Consider the following 20,790-nt stretch of genomic DNA (forward strand, 5'->3'; position numbering starts at 1 on the left):
CTGTGGAGCCGCGGGTACATCGCGCGTTCAGCTGGTCGTGCGCTCTCGTGTCGTGCGCTGAACTGGTCATGCGGTCTCGTGACGTGCGCTCCAGTGTCAAGCGCGCTACTGTCGCAGCGCTACTGTCGCAGCGCCCTCGTGTCGCGCGCTCTAACGTCGATGCTCTAGTGTCGCGCGCTCTAAAGACGCTCTTCCCATTTGCACATCCTAACACCGTATCTAAACTGGAGGATGTCGCACTTTCGAATTATGGCAATCGTCTGCTCTGCTATAAGCACGAAGATGGCGATGGCCACTAGCAGATCAGGGTGCGGAGTCCCGATACTGCGAGAGCAGCTCATTTAGGGGCTCTGATAAGAGGAAGGCGCCAGTGTACGAGACTATTCGTGCCGCCTCGTGCTCTTCTCGCGCAGACCCTCAGTGGGGTTGTCGCGCGTGCGGAAAGAATACAGATTCCCCGATGCATGGCGGCAGCTGTTGCATAATGAGATCGGTCTATGGTCTATGCGCCGAGAAACTGAGAAAGAGAGAGAGAGAGACAAGAAGAGAAGAACGCGCTGAGACGTCAGAACGCCGATCTCTGGTTGGAATGGTTAGGAGGTAGACCGGAAGTTAGCCGCCTTTGTCTCCACTGCACTCGTCGAACACGTTAGAACGTGGAGTTAGCTTTAGGTCTACCCACTAATCATTGGAGCCAGAGCTCGGCGTTCTGAGTCCCCGCGCGCTCTTCTCTCCTCCTCTCCCTCCGTTTTTCGGCGCAATTCACCGCTTCCGTGCGCGTACAGAGGCAAATAAAGCGCCGCTGCAGGTGCTCGCCTGCGTTGTTGGCGACGTCAAACTGTTTTGAGCACTTGATGCCGCGCAGCCGTTTTCGTCGACTTTCATTGGACGGTGTCGCCAGGTGGCAACGCGCAACGCCATCAGCAGCATTAGCGTTCTGGCGCAGTACATGCATGGGGCTTCTCGGTGTTGACTTTACGTGCTATCGAACCAGATGCAGGCAAACATCTAGCGCTTCATAACAAGGCGCTGTAAAGGTTTCGATGCATTTAGGCAATCGAAGGTGTACCGGCCCAAATGACGACAATACCTGTCAGAAGCTTTTTCGTCTTGGCAGGAGCGACGCTGCTGGTCATGACGTCAATCGTCGGCTCTGAAGACGAAACCGGATATTTCTGGCACGCGACAGACTTCCATTATGACAAGGAATACAATATCCACGGTGATCGGAACTCCATGTGCCATCTGGTTCCCAACCGGCCTGGCTCCGGTGACATAGGCCTCTACGGCGACGCTAAGTGCGACGCGCCCAGGCTGCTCGTGGAATCGGCCGTGGCCGCCATGCGGAGCATCGAGCCGAACCCGGACTTCGTGCTATGGACCGGGGACAACCTGCCGCACGTGAAAGACGTCCTCTGGTCAGAGGTGTATGCGGAGATCCGGTGGCTCGCTCAGCGGCTGAGCGAAGCGTTCCCTGGGTGTCCCGTAGTGCCCACGCTCGGCAATCACGATTGTTCGCCACCTAATTATATGCGTCCCAACAACATGTCCATGTTCCTCTTTGATGCTGGCTTCAATGAGCTTCTGCCCTCGTCCTCCTGGAGCACCTTCGAGAAGGCTGGGTACTACAATTGGACAGTAAGCGGATCTCTACGACTGGTTTGCCTCAATAGCATTCTATGGTACACTGGAAACCGAGCACCGGCTCTCGAGAGAAGCGCGGAGGACCAGCTGGTGTGGCTGCACAAGCAACTTCGAGAGGCTCAGCGGTTGGGACAGAAGGTCTTCATCTCGGGACACGTGGCGCCGGGCTTCTACAGCCGCGCGGTGTCACCGGAGGTTGGTGTTTCGGGTCTGTTCCAAGACGGGATCAACGAAGCCTACCAGGATTTGATAGCGGACTTCACGGACGTGATTTCTGGGCAGTTTTTCGGCCACCAACACGGTAACGCTTTTGTGATCCTGTCTAACGCCAACGGGCGACCTGTGGGCAGCGCCCAGGTGGCCGCGTCGGTCACTCCATGGACCACATCAGACAAGTTTAACCGCAGGTTGTCAATTACCACGAACCCGATGGTGCGGCTCTACAAGTACAACCGTACCTCGACCAGGCTGCTCGACTACACCGTGTACTACCTTGACTTCGACAAAGCCAATAACCACCCCAATGAGACTCCAAAGTGGGAGACACTTTACACGCTGACGACGCAGTACGGTCTGCCCGACGCGAGTACCGCCTCTATGGTGAACCTATCCCAGCGGCTGAACAGATCTTCCGAACTCCTGGATGCGTACATCGGGCTGGCCACGGCCTTTAAGGATGAGTATCCTTGCGACTCTTTCTGCCGTCAAGTCCAGCTATGCAGTGTCTTGTGTTCTAGGGCGGGGCCTCACAGGCTATGCATGTCCACCTCCACCGATTGGGAGTGCAATGCCCCGTCCCCCGAGCCAGCCACCGATCGGCTTACCAGCTACCATGAGAACGTTCTTACTGGCGTGTTGCTGACCTTTCTCGTTGTCGTCTGCCTCGTGGTGGTGGTGCGCACCAAGTGGGATATGAGAATGTGAACGAGGAGGATGAGCAAGTCTGACGCAGTGCATGAAAAGGGGAACGGGACTTTGACGTGCACATCATGATGCTTGGAATGTGCGTGTCCGACTGGTTTGTTCACCATGTATTTAGTTACGTTTCTCGATCTCATGCTGGTGGCGTCTAAAGTGAGTAATGCAGGAGATTGCTGCTACCCTGACAATGGCGCAGCAACGGCAGTGTATAGGACAGAAGCCTGATCCGCAGTAGAATCTCGGGCGCTTAGCCAGTAGATGGGAACGCCGCAACCAATAGACTTCGCGACGCCCGTAACCCCCTTGCTTTCTTCGGCACTTCTACAACCAACCACCAGGAGTATCTGGCAACTGTGGCGACATATTTAGTTACCAGCTCGAGGAACTTCGAAGCGTAGACGACATAGGACGCTAAATAATCAGTTGAAGACGAGTTTTATGAAGGCGCCACATTCAAGAATAGTAATGGGAGGAAAATGGAAATTTAACAGTCGCGAGAATGGTTCGACTTCGACTGTGACCAATTTCAGCTTAGCACAGGTGCACCGAGCATCAAGGTATTGTTCATTTCAGTTTGTTTGTTTGTTTCCTGGAAGTGAAGCCCAGAATACATGTGCGCACTCGACAGCCGCGTACACGTTCCTGGAAAAGAAGGAAAACAGAAGCGGAAGTCAGTTGTCAGTTTGTGAATGATTTCCCCTTATAAGTTTGATGACATGCACGTCGACCACATGTATACACGGCGTGCATGTGACCGTCGCTTCACCGTGATAGGTCCAAGAACGTAACTCCAAGTAACGTCTGCTTAACCTGCGTGTTAAGATTATTTCTTGATTTCTACGGCGTTTGTAAAAAAGCGGAAATACAAATCATACCAGAGCATCTTCTACCTGCAAACGGATCGACCTTTGTAACGTGCATCCTATATATTTATGCTACAAAATTTTCTCACGCGATGTACAGTGCGCTGCAATATGAAAGACCCACTGGGAGTGCGTTGCCGAGGCGGTGGCTGGCGGGGGCGCTGCGAGCGCTCCGTGCAATTTCATTCTGGTTCGAGTGAAGAACGCTCACTCGGGGCTCAACACAAACTGATAAGCGCGTTGACCTTCAGCTGAGCGTCGAGTGAGCGTCCTCCCCTCGAAGCAGAATGGAATTGCCCGGAGCGCTCGCAGCGTCCCCGCCAGCCACCGTCTCGGCCACGCGCTCCCAGTGGGTCTTTCATATTGCAGCGCACTGTATATGTCTTGGCTATTGCAACTGATAAGGACAGACGCCTCCCACGTTGTTATTCTCAAGCTGATTTAGTGGCTTCAATTGGTATTATTATCACTGACAGGTTGAGAAACTGAGGGCGGGGCAGACCCCGAAAGTCTCATTATCGCTTGGCAGCCAATGCGTTTGCAGAAGTAACACACGAGAATGACAAAGAACAAATGACGAGGTAGTGGCGTGAACTTAATAAGCCATGTTATGGTTTTTTTATGCTGTCGGTGACTAGGTAAGCGAGATGTCTGACGGCACGTAAAAGTACGTTAAAAAAAAAAAAAAGAAAAAGGGGACAAATACGCGCACCACTATCCAATTCGCTTTTTACTTTTTTTGCTGCTATACATAGATGTTTTGTTTTATGCAACTGTAGTCTAATCGAAAAGCAAGACGTTAGAGTATGGGTGCATGTTCACCGAAATATTTCAATCAAGTTAGAGTAGTCGGTCTCACATTCGAGTGAGCATAAATTAAATAATTATTATGATTGCGCCCTATGCATCTCTACGAGGTCAATCATGTTTGTTGATCCTGTTCCCGCAGGTTTAAGAAGGCTAGGCTTTTTGCGTGCTATTCAGGTTCGCGCGTTTCGCGATAATTTGTGCAAGCCAGAAGCTGATATATTTTTTTTTTTTTACGAGAAAGGTGCACAGGACAATTTGTACCCCCGTGAAACCAAGATGCCTTGATCACAAATTATTTGGTTCCCGGTGTATTGCAGGCAATAAATATTTGAGGCGGTATATGTTTTTTTTCTTTTGGTTTTTGTCGTGCCTGTTTTCCTTTTCCTTTCTTTTTAAAGTGGTATTTTTCGCTGCTGTAGTTGTTAAAACTTGTTTTAGGCCCAAACAATTGCAGGCGATACATAGGGATGTACGACTAAGCGCCATGCAGTGTTTTTTTGTCGTGTTGTGGCGAAAGCAAAGACACATACACACAGAAAAAAAGTCTGATACCCTTTAAATAAGGGCATTGACCTTGCACAACGAGGGATTCTATTTAACTTTTAAAAATACATCAAAATGAGCACCTATTCTGCCCTCTCATGCTGTGCTTCGAGTACTGTGTTGTGTGAAGTATTAATAGATGCTCGGTGGAAACATCTGTTCCAGACTGCAGCGTTAGAAAGCGAGCAAAGTGGCGCGCATATATCTTTTTGAAAGCTGACGCTTGTCTAGTAATAAATAATAATCGTCTGGTGTGTATGTTTATACAACCGGAAGTTAGTCAGCTGCAATGGGCGTAGGGTGTCTCAGCTGTATATGAGCAATTTAGCCAGTGCAGTACAACCGCTAGCCTGGGGTCTTTAACGTGCACCACGCAGTAGTGATACACGACCGCACGCCGGTACGATGCTCATCCAGAGCGAAACGAGTAAGGGCGGGCATTGAACCGTTTGTCTCGTAGGTTCCGCAAGTAATTAAGACGCGCAGCATCTACACAACAACACAAACAGCGAGGCTTCTTCAACTAAAAAAAAAAATTTTAGATGCATTGGGCCCATAGCCTAATGCATTTAAAGGCTGGTTTGCACACTTGCGACGTGCTTACGACCGTGTACCTTAAAGGCCGACGACCAAATTTGAGATTCTGCAAGGCAGAAGACCCTCCTCACCATGGGGGAGAGTGAAACAGGCAACGGTGGACAGGGTAGAAGGGGGAGAGGAGGAAGCGAGGGAAAAGTGGAAAGCGCGAACTGGTCGTCGGTCTTTAAGACCTTTGAAAATATTTTACGAGAGACCACACTGGCGCCATCTATTGGGCAGCCGGGGCAAACTCGACAATTGGGTATATTTACTATGTTTTTTTTCGCGCATCATTTTTTTCTTTTGGGCTTGTAAAACTTTTGATAATGTAATAAAATACCATTTTTTAGATACTATGCACATTTCATCTCGCAAATATTTTAAAACCTTTGCTGTAGTGAAATGCAGTTTTAGGGTAACATTATAGATGGCGCCATAGAGCCATTCTAGTCTCTCTTCGTAAGACGTCACAAAAACTCGATCGTAAGGAAACGCGAGGGTGTGAACGGCCTTTTTAAAGCGGACGCCAAAGGTCTGAAGCGGTTCACATCGCCCGCCATTGCTTTGGCGTTCTTGAAATATCCAAACATTAATTGAGCCCCTTGGAGCTCATATAAATCTTGAAGCCGCTGGAAGAGCGAGATAATGACGGCGCTCCATATATCACAGATAGTGCTATCACCAGACAGTTGCGCTTCCATACCAAGCACGCACCGAATCAGTTTTGCAGCCGAGAGAACGACTCTTATCGGACAGTTCTGAGCTTATCGGCTGTCGCGAAACCCGCAACAGCTGTCGTTTCCTCGGGGAACAGACGGGCGCCGTAGAAATATTGGAGTCCTCCTCGGGATATGTCGGTGTCCGTGTGTTCCAAGCGGCGGTCTGAGCTGGGCGAAGGCCCACACTGGGACTCCAGTTCGGGCACCTTGGTGCACATCGACGCCTACGTGAACGACGTGTGCCGGCTGGACGTGGCATCGCAGGAGACGTCCACAGTTCGCCTGGGTAACTTGTTGTCTCCTTTCCCTTTGTAAACAATCAACAAAAGAAAAAAGAAAACATCGACAAAAAAAAGAAAAGAAAAGAAGACGCTGTTTTGAGAAACACGTTTAACGAAAGAACAAGCGCAGCCTTTTGTGGCGGCTTTGAATGGAACGTGCCTCGCCATTCCTCGCGTGCCATCATAATCTCCGCCACTCTCTTTGCGCAGCCAAACAGCGTCGTCGTTCGTTGCATCCCAAAACCGCCTGACGAAACTTTTGGAGATTTCTAGATGTTGCTAAATCACCCGCAATGCGGCGCAATGCCTGTACTGATTTTTTAAAATCCTTGTAACGTCATTTGTACAAGAATATCACTCCGTTTTACCGTAATTTAGCAAAATGGAGAACGCTATCAACCTAAGAAATCTGAGGCGTCTGCTTTTCCGCACATCACTTGGTACAGCCAATCGCGTGCAATCGAAGGAGTGAGCTTGGCGAATGAAAAGGCTGATAAAATGTTGAGGTTTGACAAACAATCTGCGCTCTAGAACAGAGCGCGGTAAAACGTTATCCTCAGTGCCACAGCCTAGACTTTTTCTTGAGGTCTATGCACGTTTTTAGCCTCGTCATTGCAGCGGTTGGCGCCCCCAAGTGATATTTGGAAGAACAGATGCTCAAGATTTGTAAGAGTGTACGTCCTCGCTCCCTCCCTGAGCCAATCAGAGGGACGGGCGAAACACGTCACAGCTCTCCTTGAGAGGAGTGCAGTCTGACGGTGGGTTGGGGCACGTGCTTCGCTCCGATGCGGTGATTGGCTCACGGAGCCCGTAGTTTTTAGCCGTTTGCCAAGTTATATTCAGACGGAGCCTAAGTGGTGTCAATGAAAGCTTAATTAAATAATCCAGAGGGTGCAGCTAATTCTCTTCGCGCTTCTTGCTTCGTGATTCGTTCCTACATGTTAGCGGAAAATGCCGCAATATCGCTGGCTGCTAAACGAGGATAAGATGGTTGAGTTCGCCACACCCTGCGTTTGTTAACGAGTCTGGTTATAGCGCCCTTGTAAATATATAAAAAAAGTTCATAAGAATGTTTTGAGGAAAGCGAAACTTTTCTTATATTCTGCCATATGAAGAGAATAACGAAAAAAATCTCTGCAGACGGCATCGTGACATTCGTCATTCCGTACCGATCCGACCCAAACCTGAGCGTGGTCACGGTGAACCGCCAGGTCCGGAAACTGGAATGGACGACCGGCGCAACGGAGCTGCTGGCCGAGGTAGAGCCGGACCGACCAAACAACATCTTCAACGACGGCAAGTGCGACGCCTCGGGTCGCCTGTGGGCAGGTGGGTTGTTCATCATCCGGCTCCCGAAAAGGGCACTTGGTCTCTGAGAGGGCCGGTCGGATGATGCCGGATATATTCAATCTGATGGATTCCTACTGCCTAAATGAAACCTCTTGTAAACTTCAAACTTGCATCCGGCTTTTTGCAAACTATGACGTGCAAGTTCGCGCGCTCCTTGCGCACCCCCTCCCTTTGTTTACCCCTATCATATTCTCCTCTATAGGGGGCATTCACTGGACGCCATATTTGAGGGCGATGTTTAGGGCGCATGCTCAGAACGAGCTTACATTAATAGCCTGCTAAAACCGGCAATCTTGATGGTGTGTAATGCACGTTGCAAATGAACTGTGGAAGCTCGCCGTCAGCACGCGCTCAGCAACCACGCACACAGATATGGCCGCCAGTGAATACACCCTATACTGACAAAGCCTGGCAGATCACCACGAGAAGCTTCCGCCGAAATTGAAAAGGTAAAGCGGCAGACAGCGGATGAGAAAAGAGCCACGTGACGGTCGCCCCGCTGCGGCGAGACGCCGAAACCCACTTCTCCCCAGCGATGGAATGTCCGCTCATGCTTTTCGCGTTCCTCGCGCTACCGCTTCTTTTCTCGTCGGGTTGGAAAACCATGTTTCGGGTCCTTGCCGCTGCAAAAGCTTTGCGCTTCCATCCAGGCTTCCCGAGAAACGCTCTGTGCTACCAGATTCTCGCGCTCCAAATCTGCGACCGGGCATACTATATGGCTCCATCGTCGAACCGCCAGGCTTTGTGAGGATAGAGGAGGCTATATGCCTATATTGCGCCCACGTGCGTTTCTTTGCCCCGGGACCTCAACCAGAGCCGGCGGAAGCGTAGCTGCCTTATCATCGCGCCTTCTATATATATCGCGTTCTCTATGTTGTCCTTTGATTGACATGCCCCTCTTTGCATTTCGCTGAGCAAACGGCGCATTTTAGAGCAATTTCTCGCTACATACTTGGTAAAATATACTTTAGAAGAGAGCCAGATAAGACTCAGGACTTGTGTGATTCTTTCGCGAATAGACCCTTTTCAAAAGTCCGCCGCCAACACCTCTCCACCATTGCTTGATCACATACTCTGAGCACGAATTGCACACGAGGGTTGGGTCAGCGGGGGGCGTGAACTCGACTTAGCTCGAATTGAACACGAGTGTAACGTAGGCGTTCGGTTAGCCCTCGGATCCAATCATGTGCTTCGCGTCCAAGATGGCGACCGCCAATGTTGCTCGATGGACTTTTGAAAATGATCTATTCTTTGAGAAAATTTGTTTTAGACTAGAATCAGAGCGCAAAACAGCCCGGTATAGTATAAAGGCCCGTTGACACTCTTGCGACCTCTTAAACCTGGGTTCCTTAAAACTTCTTAAACCAGAAAACACACTGGCGCCATCTATTGGGAAGCAATGTAAACTCGGCGGTCCGGCATATTTTTTTTTTTATTTCTCGCGCATTATCCTTTATTTCTTGGCTCGAAAAACTTTTGTCATTGTTATAAACGAGCCTTTCTATGGGTATTACGCACATTTGACCTCGGAAATCCCGCAAAACCTTCGCTCTTGTGAAATGCAGTTCCAGGGTCACCGCATAGATGGCGCCACAATGCCAGTGTGTTCCCTCATTCTAAAAACATTTAAGAAGTTTTAAGAGATCTCGTCTCTCTCAGTCGTACTCGGTCGCAAGAGTGTGAACGGGCCTTTAGACTTCCAGCACGTTGCTGTTTATGTGTTCTCTTTGACTCTTTGATACGTTCGTACGCTTTTGGCACTCTACTATATCTACTAACCCTGGGCGCTGCTGCCGGAAGACCTCGGGTGTGTGTATTTAGAAAGTTGTATTAAAAGCTCGGTGTTTCTTTTCATACGAATAGTCTGAGACTAGGATAGTGTACAGATACAAGTTATGCAGCGGACCGAGGAAAACTCGCTAGCATTTAGGAACCAGCGATGGCCCCACGCGAATCAGCAAAAGAAGTCGTACGATAAATCGCTCAAGATGCTCCTTATGTTCGTAATCAATTCGAACTAAGGAAAAACAACAACGCGCGCAGTATTCGACGCGAAAACTAAAATATTATAATTAGAATGAATAACGAGGGTATATTTTTCGTTCTCGCATCCAGGGACAATGGGCAGGTACAGTGACGACGACCCCGTACAGGAAAGTGGGTCCCTGTACAGCTTCGAAGCGAGCAACTTTGAGACGAGGACCCACGTGCAGCAGCTGGGCATTTCGAACGGGATGACGTGGTCTCTGGACAACGAGACGATGTTCTTCAACGACTCTCTCAAACGGAAGATTTACTCGTTTCGCTTTTCAGCGGAAGACGGAACGCTCAGTGAGAAATTCTGTTTCTCATTATACAAATCAACCCATTTTTGAAATGTCACGCCGAAGCGGGGCGCTGACTAGCACTGAACACGGGTAGAAGCTTTGCTCATAAAAAAGGAAGTTACTGCGTTTTGCTTTGTGCCCGCAGAGGGAACTAAAATACATGCTGCCCTGTAAATGATAGGTTACTGTGTACACGTCTTATGCAGCATTACTGAAGGTACAGGTAGAAGAACTGAGCTCCACGAAATGCGTTTTATATTTTCCTGGCGCTCGTGTAAGAAAATATTTCGAAAGTCACGTCCTCGTATCAGCACGTTCCGGAAACTCACACGAAAACTAATGGGACTGAGTGTGAGTCAAAAACCGTAAAATCAAATTCGTATTCCATAAACACAAGCCCGCGTTTTCATTTTTTTTTTAAAGTCGACAAGGTTGTTGTTTGTTAGAACGTTCTTTATTGCCCTGTTATATACGTATAATATATGTATATATATATATACCATATACAGATATAATGCACCACTGTCATCTGCATCGGTGCAAGGTAAATCCGAAAAAAAAGGCCTGGTTTATTACAAGCAATACAAACATCTGCGCCCCTCATTGTCGACAATGTCAGATGTTCAGAACATTCTTGAACGGTGGCGCCTGGCTCTTTATTACCTATTACCACATTACTGAACCTATACATGTACATGAACTGACAGCTTCAGTGCTTTCATCTCCGTCAACCTTCGCCAAAGCGTCGCGTGTTCATATGTTTGATTTTTTAGCCTGACATCGAAGCAGCTATGAACGAGGGGTCCTAGGGGATACGTTCTAACTTTTTATTTCTCGCTCCGTCTCCAGGAGACAAGCAGGTTTTCTTAGACTTCGCGACCAACCCCATGTTCAAGGATTGCGGTGATCCCGACGGCATGACCCACGACGTCGAGGGGAAGCTTTGGGTGGCATGCTGGGACGCCTCGAGAGTCATCAACATTGACCCAGAGACAGGTGAGATAGCCTAATATATTTCAAAGTTTGTCAATATATTCACTTAAACATACGTTTATTTTTGTTTCATGGCGTTATTATAGATTCTCTTACGATTCTTTTGCATCGGAGTCAAACGATCGCGCAGTAAATTCTGTGTTAATTGAATAACCAATTTATCACTGCTGTGCTTCCTAGGCAAAACGTTATTATCACATGCGTTGAGGTGACCCACAAACTTTTAAGCTAGTTAACAATGTAATCATTGATTAAATTTCTAAAGGAAGTAACTGATGTCATAAGAAAAAACGGGACGGAACGTCTCAAGCGCAGGTTGAACGTGTTTTCCGCAATGGCCACAGTACAGGTACGGCAGGCAATTCGGGCCAGTGACGTCCCATCATGCGACTCGAGCAGTATTGCATTATGGGACGTCACAGAGTTACACACCAATTCAGTTTTCCCGCCAAATTTAGCGGGGAAGGTGAATTGATGTACAGGTCACGTGACATCCTAGGTCACGTAACCTATACACCAGTTCAACTTTCCCGCTAAATTTAGTGGAGAAACTGAATTGGTGTGCAGGTCTGTGATGTCCCATAATGCTACATTGCGCAAGCTTCATTATGGGACGTCACAAGCCACGGCTTCACTAAATGCGGCTGCACAAAGTCCGAAGCAACTAACCAAAAAAAAAAGTTTCACGTATAAAAAAAGAAAAGAATAAACCGAACGTGCGAGGCACAGATTTGTAATAAAAAGCTAATGAAGCACGTGCGGACCCTTTCCACAGTAAACATTGAGAATATATTATGAAACAAACTATTGTCACTGACAGCTTAACAAAAGCACAGTGCGTGGAGTCACAAAGATCTTATTATCGGTCGGTAATAATTGAGAATGCGGCGTTAGCCAATAAGAACACCAACAAACCGATCCCGAAGCAACGCGTCAAGAAGCCACGCCGTGCGTTTCTCAAGTTGTCCGTGGCTATGCAGGGTATGCGCGTCACTTCCGGCCGCCATCACAGGGTTGGAGAAATACTTCCGGTTCTTTTATGCTTACCTCGTGTTTGGGGTGGGTGCTCGACGACTCTTGGCTCACTAGGGAGCAATTCCGCCGAGCCTGGGTGATCGCAGGACGACGGCATTGGCAAGCGGTATGAGCCCACTTCGATATGCCGCCGACAGATGGCGCAACGTGACAAACGCGAGAATAGGGTGCCGGCGCCACGGCGCCTCGACCGACCATCTACGTACAACGATGATGGGCCATTCTGGCCCGTACAAATGCAACGGGCAGGGTGATCTGGAAAAGAAACCTTGAATACCAAAGCGAGCGAGTCAAAACTCAAGAAAGTTGGGAATGGCAGACTGGTGTCGTGCTAAGGGAAGCGCAATAAAATTCTTTCGGAAGATTCTCTGCTATAATTAGGACCCGGTTCGGCGACCCCTGCAGGGAAACTTGCCGCGTATCTTCGGCGCCTGGGGCAGGTAGGTGCCCACCGACGCTGCCTTACCGTTCACGAAGTAGTTGAGCGCATTTAGGGATTTGTAGGTTTTAAGTCGTTCTCAGGTATATGGACCCGGCTAGTCGAATAGGCAGTCGTGAAGATGCGCCCACGATACCCTCGTCAGATTTGTCATTTCTTTGAAGAACAAATGCTCTTTGTTTTCACCCAGGGGAACAGGAAGAAATGTCGATCCCGTGTAAGCAAATTTCAACAGGTACCGCAGTTAGTCCTGGGCGGTGAGACTTTTAAAGTATGCGGGACTCACTGAAGGCACTCAAAAACAAGCAAAAACAATAGCCAACCGGAGGTAACATACTCCCCTCGAAAGTTCGGCCATTACTTGTTTCTTGTTTACCTTTGTATAGCCTGTATAGGTTTTTGCATATAATCGTTGGTTCTTGTGATTTACTTTACAATGTTAGCAAGGTGGTTCTGGTGGAGTTTTGCGGTCTGACTTTTCTGAAACCCTGTATGATTTATACTTTTGTTTTTCAGAGTTCTTGTATGTAGTATTCAAACGGAACTTTAACACCTTCGGTTGTTGACCTTAGCCGGGTGCTGCTAACACACGACCGTTTTCAGGAAAGCTGCTGCGGCAAGTAGCGTTTCCGGTTTCGAGACCCACCTCGTGTTGCTTCGGGGGACCAAATTACGACGTGTTGTACGTCACATCCGCCTGGAGGGGACTCAGCGCCACACACCGGGGGTGCCAACCCCTGGCGGGAGCCGTATTTCAAGTTGCCAACCTGGGCACCAGGGGGCTTCCGGCTAACACGTTCAACCGCTAGATGTACATAAAGACGCTTAAAGCTTGGAATAAATGCTCTCGCAGCAGAATTTAATCCCCTGTCACTGGATAACTCCACTACCATCTCTCCATGTTCCATTTCCTTTATGTAATTTTTTTCCGAGCTCGTAAGAGGGTGGGCTGCTACAGGACGATCGTTCCGGTTTAACCACTCTACTTTTCATCCACACTGAGTGTGCGTATACACGGTGTTTCATCAAAATCGCACCAATATATTCCTGTAAAAAGTATGCATCCAATTGCACTGACAATAGTTAAAATATATAGTTTTTATAAAAAATAAAATAAATATATTTTGTCCTTATTTAAAACAAACCAAAATATATTCTTTTTTTCGTAATTTCAGCTTGCTTTATTTCTTTCTAACAGACTATGAAATCACAATAATTTACCCACGCGCATCCCACTTCCGTTTAAGAGCAGCGAATAAGGTCTCATACACTTTCAATCTTTGGAGGCAAGGAGAGGAGATGTAATGGGGAACTGCTTGGACGGCACGAAAATTCTTCTGTGAATGAAGGTTCTAGATCGAAACGCCGAACGATGTAAGACGAGCGAAAATTATTGAGACAGGAACTTTGGAGTTAAGACGAATCCTTTCCTTACCCAACTGTTGACAAATCATTTGAATCAGTATACTGACGTTCTTGTCACAGAGGCAGGCAGAAGCGGGCTCAAGGTGGCGCTTTTGATCCACGAATGGCCGGTGTTGCATCATCCAAGTACTTCATTACAACTCGTAAGCTTCATTTACTTTGGACAAATAGCTAGGTAAACCCGCACGCTGACAAACCTATAACAAGCACAAAAAGTCTAGCCATAGCCAGCCTTTTTGTGGATAATCACAGTGCACTCGAATAGGAAAGTACTAAATTATGTGATCGCAAAACAAATCTATAATAGAATAAAGTTAACTGCTCTGCTTTTTTAAAATCGAAAGTGTACTAATTTAACTTCCTTCTCTAAGTAGTTCACACTGCAAGTGTACTATAAAGTGAGTGTCAGCTAGGCGTGGTTTTTGTAAGGTAATTGATCGTAATCTCCTCAAGTTGATTAATTTTGTCAATAAATGCTGGAAAGGAAAGTGGTAAAGTCGAATCTTGTTAATTCAAACTCAAAGGGGAGGCTGAGGCTGAGGTAGGTTTTAAATGCGCTGACGCTAGCTGTAAAAGTTTAATTGCTGAGAATATATCGTACGAAGCGGTTTTGAATGACTTTTATATAAAACTTTTAAGAATAACTGACGGGGATTCCTTTAATATCATGGTATCAGTTTCCCCACGGAAATACCTCTGATAATTATCACTGGATCAGGTTTTAGCGATCCTTACCGGGCTCCAAAAACGTCAAGGACACATGCAGTCCTTAAAGGTAATCCGTTACAGCTAACGAATTGCTTGTAATTTATTTCTTTTTGATGTAATTTTACAATTGCCACATTACATTTTCGCGACAGCAGTTTGCACAGTAATTTAATAACAAACGATCTAATTTTTTTTTACAACGGCAGTTAATCCTATATTTCCAGTTCATTGACAGGGCATATTTAACGCTTTAAGTGGATCATGCAATAGAAACGTGACCCTATGCAATGTAGCGCTGCTTTTTTGTTTTTGTTTCTAGCCATGAGTTTACTTTTATTGCTATATTTTGCCGAAATCAGGCGAAACCACGACTGAATCATCAGGACGTCATATAGTTGTAATCAATTGCATGCGCCAGTAGAGCCCAAATAATTTCCTTTGATAGTTTATTGGCGTTTGTTGTGCACTCTGGGCACTGGAGTTGGCATACACACGAAGAGCCAAGGTTAGAAAGTTACATATTCTGTTCATGCTCCTCGAAGCTCTGCAAATTTAGACAAACTATAAGTTGATTGGGTTGTAAGGTATGAAACATCATTTTCGTCCCGTTTCCTTAGATCTAACTTACCACAAGATTGTAAAACCTTGCACTCTATTTTAAAATTTTTTATTCTTGTATTTGGCGTGGAGTTTTTATCGATACTTTGCGAGGGAAGACAGCGTTGTCTAGGGAACGGAATGGGCACGAGCTTATATCAGTCGAAAAAGGTTTGGCGCGTACGAGCATCTAGTGTGTGCAACCAGGGGCGGATGCAGGAATTTCCTGAAAGGGGGGGTCAGGTGTTGGTGACCGTACCATGTGTTTAGGAACACCCTCCCACTCTCATTCTTTTCACGCCCTAAATTTTACACATGCAGAAATCAAGAGGAGGGTCAGGACATCCGGACCCCTCTTCTAAATCCGCCCCTGGCTGTCGCGTTCATGCAACGTCCGATACTGGAAGCTCCGCCCTCAGCACGAGCTCTCTACCTTCGACGGCATTTCGGAGCCTCGTTAGTACGCAGTCAAAGCACGACGGAAGACAGCCGACGCGGACTAGAGGGGCATCTACTGCAATCTTACCCTAGCTGCCACAGGCAGATAAGGTAAAACTCTAGAAAATTAGACGCGAGAGCATTCTTGGGTCGACCAGCTGGAGTGCGCTGGCAACGCTGGAGGCATAGAAGGAAAACAGCATAAAAGGGATGGGGACCGGACGCTCCACTAAGCTAGATAACCAAACATTCATGATTAACATTTTGAGTTAACCACATTTCTCGCGAATATATATACAGGGTGCTTCATGTAAGAGTGACAAAAATTCCTAAAATTACTTTATTCGAGATAAAAAGATAAACTTTCTCGGGACCGCGTTACTCAAGTTGGCTGACGTCAGAGAATGGGCGATACTTACTAATTACTTTTATAATTAATTAAAAATGACTACTTAACTTTTTATTTAGTGAAAATAGACATGCGGTTCCAATTAGGAAATTGCTGAGCGTCATCGAAAGCCACTAGAGAAATAATTTTTAGAAAGACTTTGAGAGCATGAGAAGCGTAGTGCGCAAAGTTACCACTCGTGGACCAGGTACAAGTCCGGGGCTTATATAAGAGACAGAAAAATCGCCCGGGCGCCTTGCGGCAACCGCTAGCCTTCTACTTACTTCACGAGTACTATACTACTATAGTAGTAGTACTCGTGAAGCTACTACGTTTCTCACGCGCTCAAAGTCTTTCTGAAAATGACTGACTTAGTGGTTTTCGATGACGCTCAGCAAGTTTCGAATTAGAACCAAATGTCTATTTTCACAAATTAAAAGTTAATTAGTCATTGAATTAGTAAATATCGAGAATTTTCTGACGTCCGTCACCACGAGTAGTGCGGTCCCGAGAAAAATATTTTTTTTTTTACCTCGAATACACTAATTGTAAGAATTTTCGTCTCTCCTACGAGAAACACTCTGTATATAGACAAATAACGTTGAACTCCTTTCTTGGTGGAGAGGTTCTAGAATATCAAGAAAAACTGGGAATAAAGAACAAGCAAAAAATAGTGCAAAAAAACTTATTTGTAGTTGCAGGAGTTCAAACATGTCAATTTTCTAGTACTTCGACGGCAGCGAATTTGCTCAAACACAACAAGATGTAGAACAAAAATTTTTAATATTTTTTTGTTTGACCCGTTTAGATAACGTAGAAACAGACAAGAGGTGGTCGTGTTCACGTCCTGCTTCGAGTTTTTAACGGCTTTACCTAGTGCCGCGGTCTAACTTACATTCCTCGTCCTTAACGTTATTCACAAAAAAAAAAAAAAAGCATTATGTTTACAGCAGCCGGTAACTCCAGCTTTGCAAGAGCAGTTGCCTGATTTCAAGGGCATGCGACTGCGCAACTGTACGCTAAAAGACAATGCAAACAATCGTCATCTTTGTCACAATAACGCAAGAGCATAGCGCAATCATAAAGAAAAAATATGCGTTCTGAGGTGAATGTCGCAAAGCTTGAGAAACAAATCCTGGGGATCGCATTGTTAACAACTAAACAATGCAATCGAAGCCGTTTTGCACTTGCAAGACGCACTTCGCCGACGGCAAATGTTTTTTTCATTGGATTATATCCTTCACCCGAGATACCTGGCACACCACCAGCCTTCCTTTGCAAGAAATCGCCTCTCTATTAAAAAACAAAAAAACAAAAAAAGAAACACCGTTTTTGAAGCGACATAAGCCTGAATAACATTCCCGAATCACTGCTTGCCATTGCAACGAAGCACGAGGAGCGAACGGCGCATTAGGGCAATTTTGAGCCACGGCGCGGCGCCTCTGTCTCTCTCCAACTAGAGTTCCTGTATAGCTACCATAGGCTCCCGTAGGGAGCCTATACAGGAACTCTATCTCCAACGCGCCCCCTGGCCTAGCCGGACAGTTTTATACTCCGTTTCTGAATACAGTCAATACACGAAATACTGAACCAATATTCGTTCGCACTAATAGATTAAAGTTATCACCTTTTGCACTCTTTTTACGGTAACCGGACAAAAGCTCACCGGACAGAAGCTCACCGGACAAAAGCTCAAGCGTTTTTTTCACAAACCCAGATAAACGCTCACTGCTTTTTTTGGGCTATCTGGGCGAAACACGGGCTGGGCTAATGTGCAGACGCGATGGACACTGCAGCATTTTTAGGAGGTTGCTTCTTCCACCTTTGCCAGAGCACGCCGAGAAAAAAAGGTAAGCCGAAAAAAACAATTCTACCACTGTCAAAGGGAGCGTGTTGGTAAGAAACATAGAGCGACAACACTTTTCCTAGATTTATATTGCTGTGACGGTTCGTCTTGTCACTTCTGCTCTCTGGAGTCTGTTGGTCCTCCAGGAACAACTTGCTAAGAAAATAGCTAAACAGTCACCTAAAGGATAAGCACAATGTTTCTTCATTACTAATGCATGGGTGTTCTTGGGGTTCAGATTAATATTTCAAGTGAATGGTTAATAAACTCAAAATATTTCCGTCATTTTGCGTCGTAAATGTATTTAAAACCAAGGATTATCTCAGGGTGATGTCAAATAGAAACTGAGGCAAAACTGTATTATACAAACCATTTAGTTCCGAATGTTTTAACAATAATTTTCCGATACGAGAGTTTGGCGTTCTGAACAAGTAAAAGACTGACGACAAGTTTATAAAGCTGTGCGGGGTGTTTGATAGACTGGCGTTCCTTCCACCACAGCTTCTGCCCGAAGGACTAACCTACACCAGGGAAAAGACTACCGGTGACGTCGGCGACCTGCGGGACTACTTTGATAGCACGTATGTCAATGGCCCCTTCCGTGTTACCTCTGCTCTTTCTGCTGCGGCACCCGGAGGGAATTTTTCGCTCTGTCTGACTGTGCGCTAAAGGCGACCGAAGTTTTCCCCGGAACGGTGGAATATGTTCGACGCCACACGACAAGATGAAGACCGTACGAACAACGCCTGCGAAGGATGGAATAACGGGTTCCAGAAACGCCTAGAGGCCGATTGAATGCCTACAGCAAGATCAGGCAACGGTTGCCATGGCATTGACAAAAGCCCGGAGATTTGAGCGCTCATTGTGACGGGTGCAAAAAAACAATTTGTGCCTGCAGAACCGTCAGGGAAAAAATTGCGAGGGGTTACAGGTACACCAAGAGTGCCAAGACTGCGTGAGACAGTAGCGGACTGCATTACCTTCTAACCAATCGATAGATAAACGTGTTTCAACTTTAATCAACAAACCAGCTGCCTGTCAAAATTAATTTATCGTTGCATTTTAGTGTGGCGCGCATGCAAATGACTTGTCCACGCTCGTGTTAAGATCAACATAAAATTTTCTCCTGGTGAGCTTTTGTCCGGGTCTGTGAAAATTGATGACGAATCTTCAATGGAGGCAATGAAAGGGGGAAGCCGGTTCCACTCTGAGCTAATTTTGTTGATGAAAGAATTAAAAAAAGAAAAAAAAACATATTTGTGCTGCAGTTAAAAATGGCAAGTTTGAACTGGTGATCGATGCAGGATGAGAGGCTTGAAGGCTGCGAAATAAGTTCCTGTTTAGAAGATAAGTTATTAAAGAAAATTTTATGAAAGAGAAAGAGAGACGCAAAATTTTTCTTCGAATCAATAGATCAGGAAGGCCAAGATTAGATTTCATTAACGAAACGCTAGCAAGACGAAATAGTTAGATAAAATAAAGTGCGCTGATCGATTCTGGACAGATTCAATTGCATTAATGAGAGTACGTTGAGCCGGGTCCCATATACTTGACGCGTATGTTAACTTTGGGCGGATGAGTGTCCGATATAAAAGTAACTTGAGAGAGGAGGGGACTTGGGCAAAATTACGACGAAAGTAGCTGAGGGTTCGATTTGCATTGTTAATGACGTAGTGGACGTGGGTATGCCATGAGAGGTTATTAGTTATGTGTACTCCTAAGTACTTTTATGATGTGACAAGCCCTAATGAGGTACCATTAATTTTGTAGTAGCAGGTTTGAGGGAGATTAGAAAGGCGTGAGATAGTCATGCTCTTGCATTTGCTTATGTTTAAGGACGTCAGCCATTTGTTACACCAGTTAGCAATGTTGTCAAGGTCAGATTGAATGAGATAATAATCACTTTGGTTGATTATTTCGCGGTAAAGAAGTCAGTCGTCAGCAAACAACTTTATGGAAGAGTGAATGCAGTCGGGACGATCATTAATATATATTAAAAACTATAAGGGACCCAAAACATAACCTCGAGGGACGCCAGATTTTACGACAGAAAAAGATGAGTCACAGGTGTTCGCAGTTACAAATTGGGTGCGGTTTGTTAAAAAGCATTCAATCCATTTTACGATACTAGTGTCAATATTTAGGGTGCTGATTTTAAGAAGTATTAAATGATAATAAATAAAAATAAGGGGTCGGCTAACTTTCCATGTGCCATTGAAAAAGGTGAAAATATGCTCGAAACTTGTGATCGCAGAAAAGGGCTATGCACCGAAGACGACAGTTTTTTCCCAATCAGCAATGTTTGCTTATCTCCCGCCGTGGTAACCTTTTTTTTTTTTTTTGCCAAAATCACAATTGGCCGGGGCCCTGCAGTTGCTGAAGGTGGGCTGTCTTTCGGTGTTTGTGGAAAAATGTCAAATCATGCCAAAAACAGGGGTGGGCTATCTTTCGGGGATAGGGCACCTCTCGGGATATTACGATAAGTGCATTTGCCGGCGTTGTACGAAGTAAGCGCCATGACGTTGCTTGGCGCAGACTTATCGGCCCCGTTGGTTCGTAACGTCCGCTTTGCTCCGACTTAAACGAAGCAAAGAACTGTAAAAGGGGCAGACAGACTTTAGACATCGCGCCTTTCTTCATGCCTCTTGGTGAATTGAGAAGCAAATCGAAGTGGAAAATTCCGGTTTGGGGGGCCGTGAAAGGGAACCTCTCACGTCGACCTAAAATTAAAGTCCTTTTATAGTGATCTTTATTATTTCGTACAATAATCGACCTTATACTTCTTATGTTCTCCTTGAAATCTTCTGCCCTCTTCTACTGGAAACCTCTGTAAACGCAAACTAGGCACGTTTCTGTTTTTTTTTTTTATTTCTTTACCGCACAT

The 20,790-nt window shown here is 46.2% G+C and overlaps 2 protein-coding genes across 2 annotated transcripts; both read left to right on the plus strand.

Annotated features, from left to right (window-relative positions):
- The first annotated feature begins 1,131 nt into the window (after window positions 1-1,131).
- Window positions 1,132-2,568, plus strand: LOC120846571 (acid sphingomyelinase-like phosphodiesterase 3b). The gene has a single exon (XM_040218394.3). It carries the CDS (start codon window positions 1,135-1,137, stop codon window positions 2,566-2,568), a length of 1,434 nt encoding a protein of 477 aa, XP_040074328.2. The 5' UTR covers window positions 1,132-1,134.
- Window positions 2,569-6,197: 3,629 nt separating this feature from the next.
- LOC120846572 (regucalcin-like) lies at window positions 6,198-13,365 on the plus strand. Its single transcript, XM_040218395.3, has 5 exons — window positions 6,198-6,365; window positions 7,501-7,689; window positions 9,826-10,041; window positions 10,887-11,033; window positions 13,108-13,365. The coding sequence occupies exons 1-5, from the start codon at window positions 6,212-6,214 to the stop codon at window positions 13,311-13,313; spliced, it is 912 nt and encodes a 303-aa protein (XP_040074329.1). The 5' UTR covers window positions 6,198-6,211; the 3' UTR covers window positions 13,314-13,365.
- The last annotated feature ends 7,425 nt before the right edge of the window (window positions 13,366-20,790 follow it).

This window comes from Ixodes scapularis, unplaced genomic scaffold (assembly GCF_016920785.2).
Source record: "Ixodes scapularis isolate PalLabHiFi unplaced genomic scaffold, ASM1692078v2 PGA_scaffold8__174_contigs__length_109621045, whole genome shotgun sequence".
Lineage (NCBI taxonomy): Eukaryota > Metazoa > Arthropoda > Arachnida > Ixodida > Ixodidae > Ixodes > Ixodes scapularis.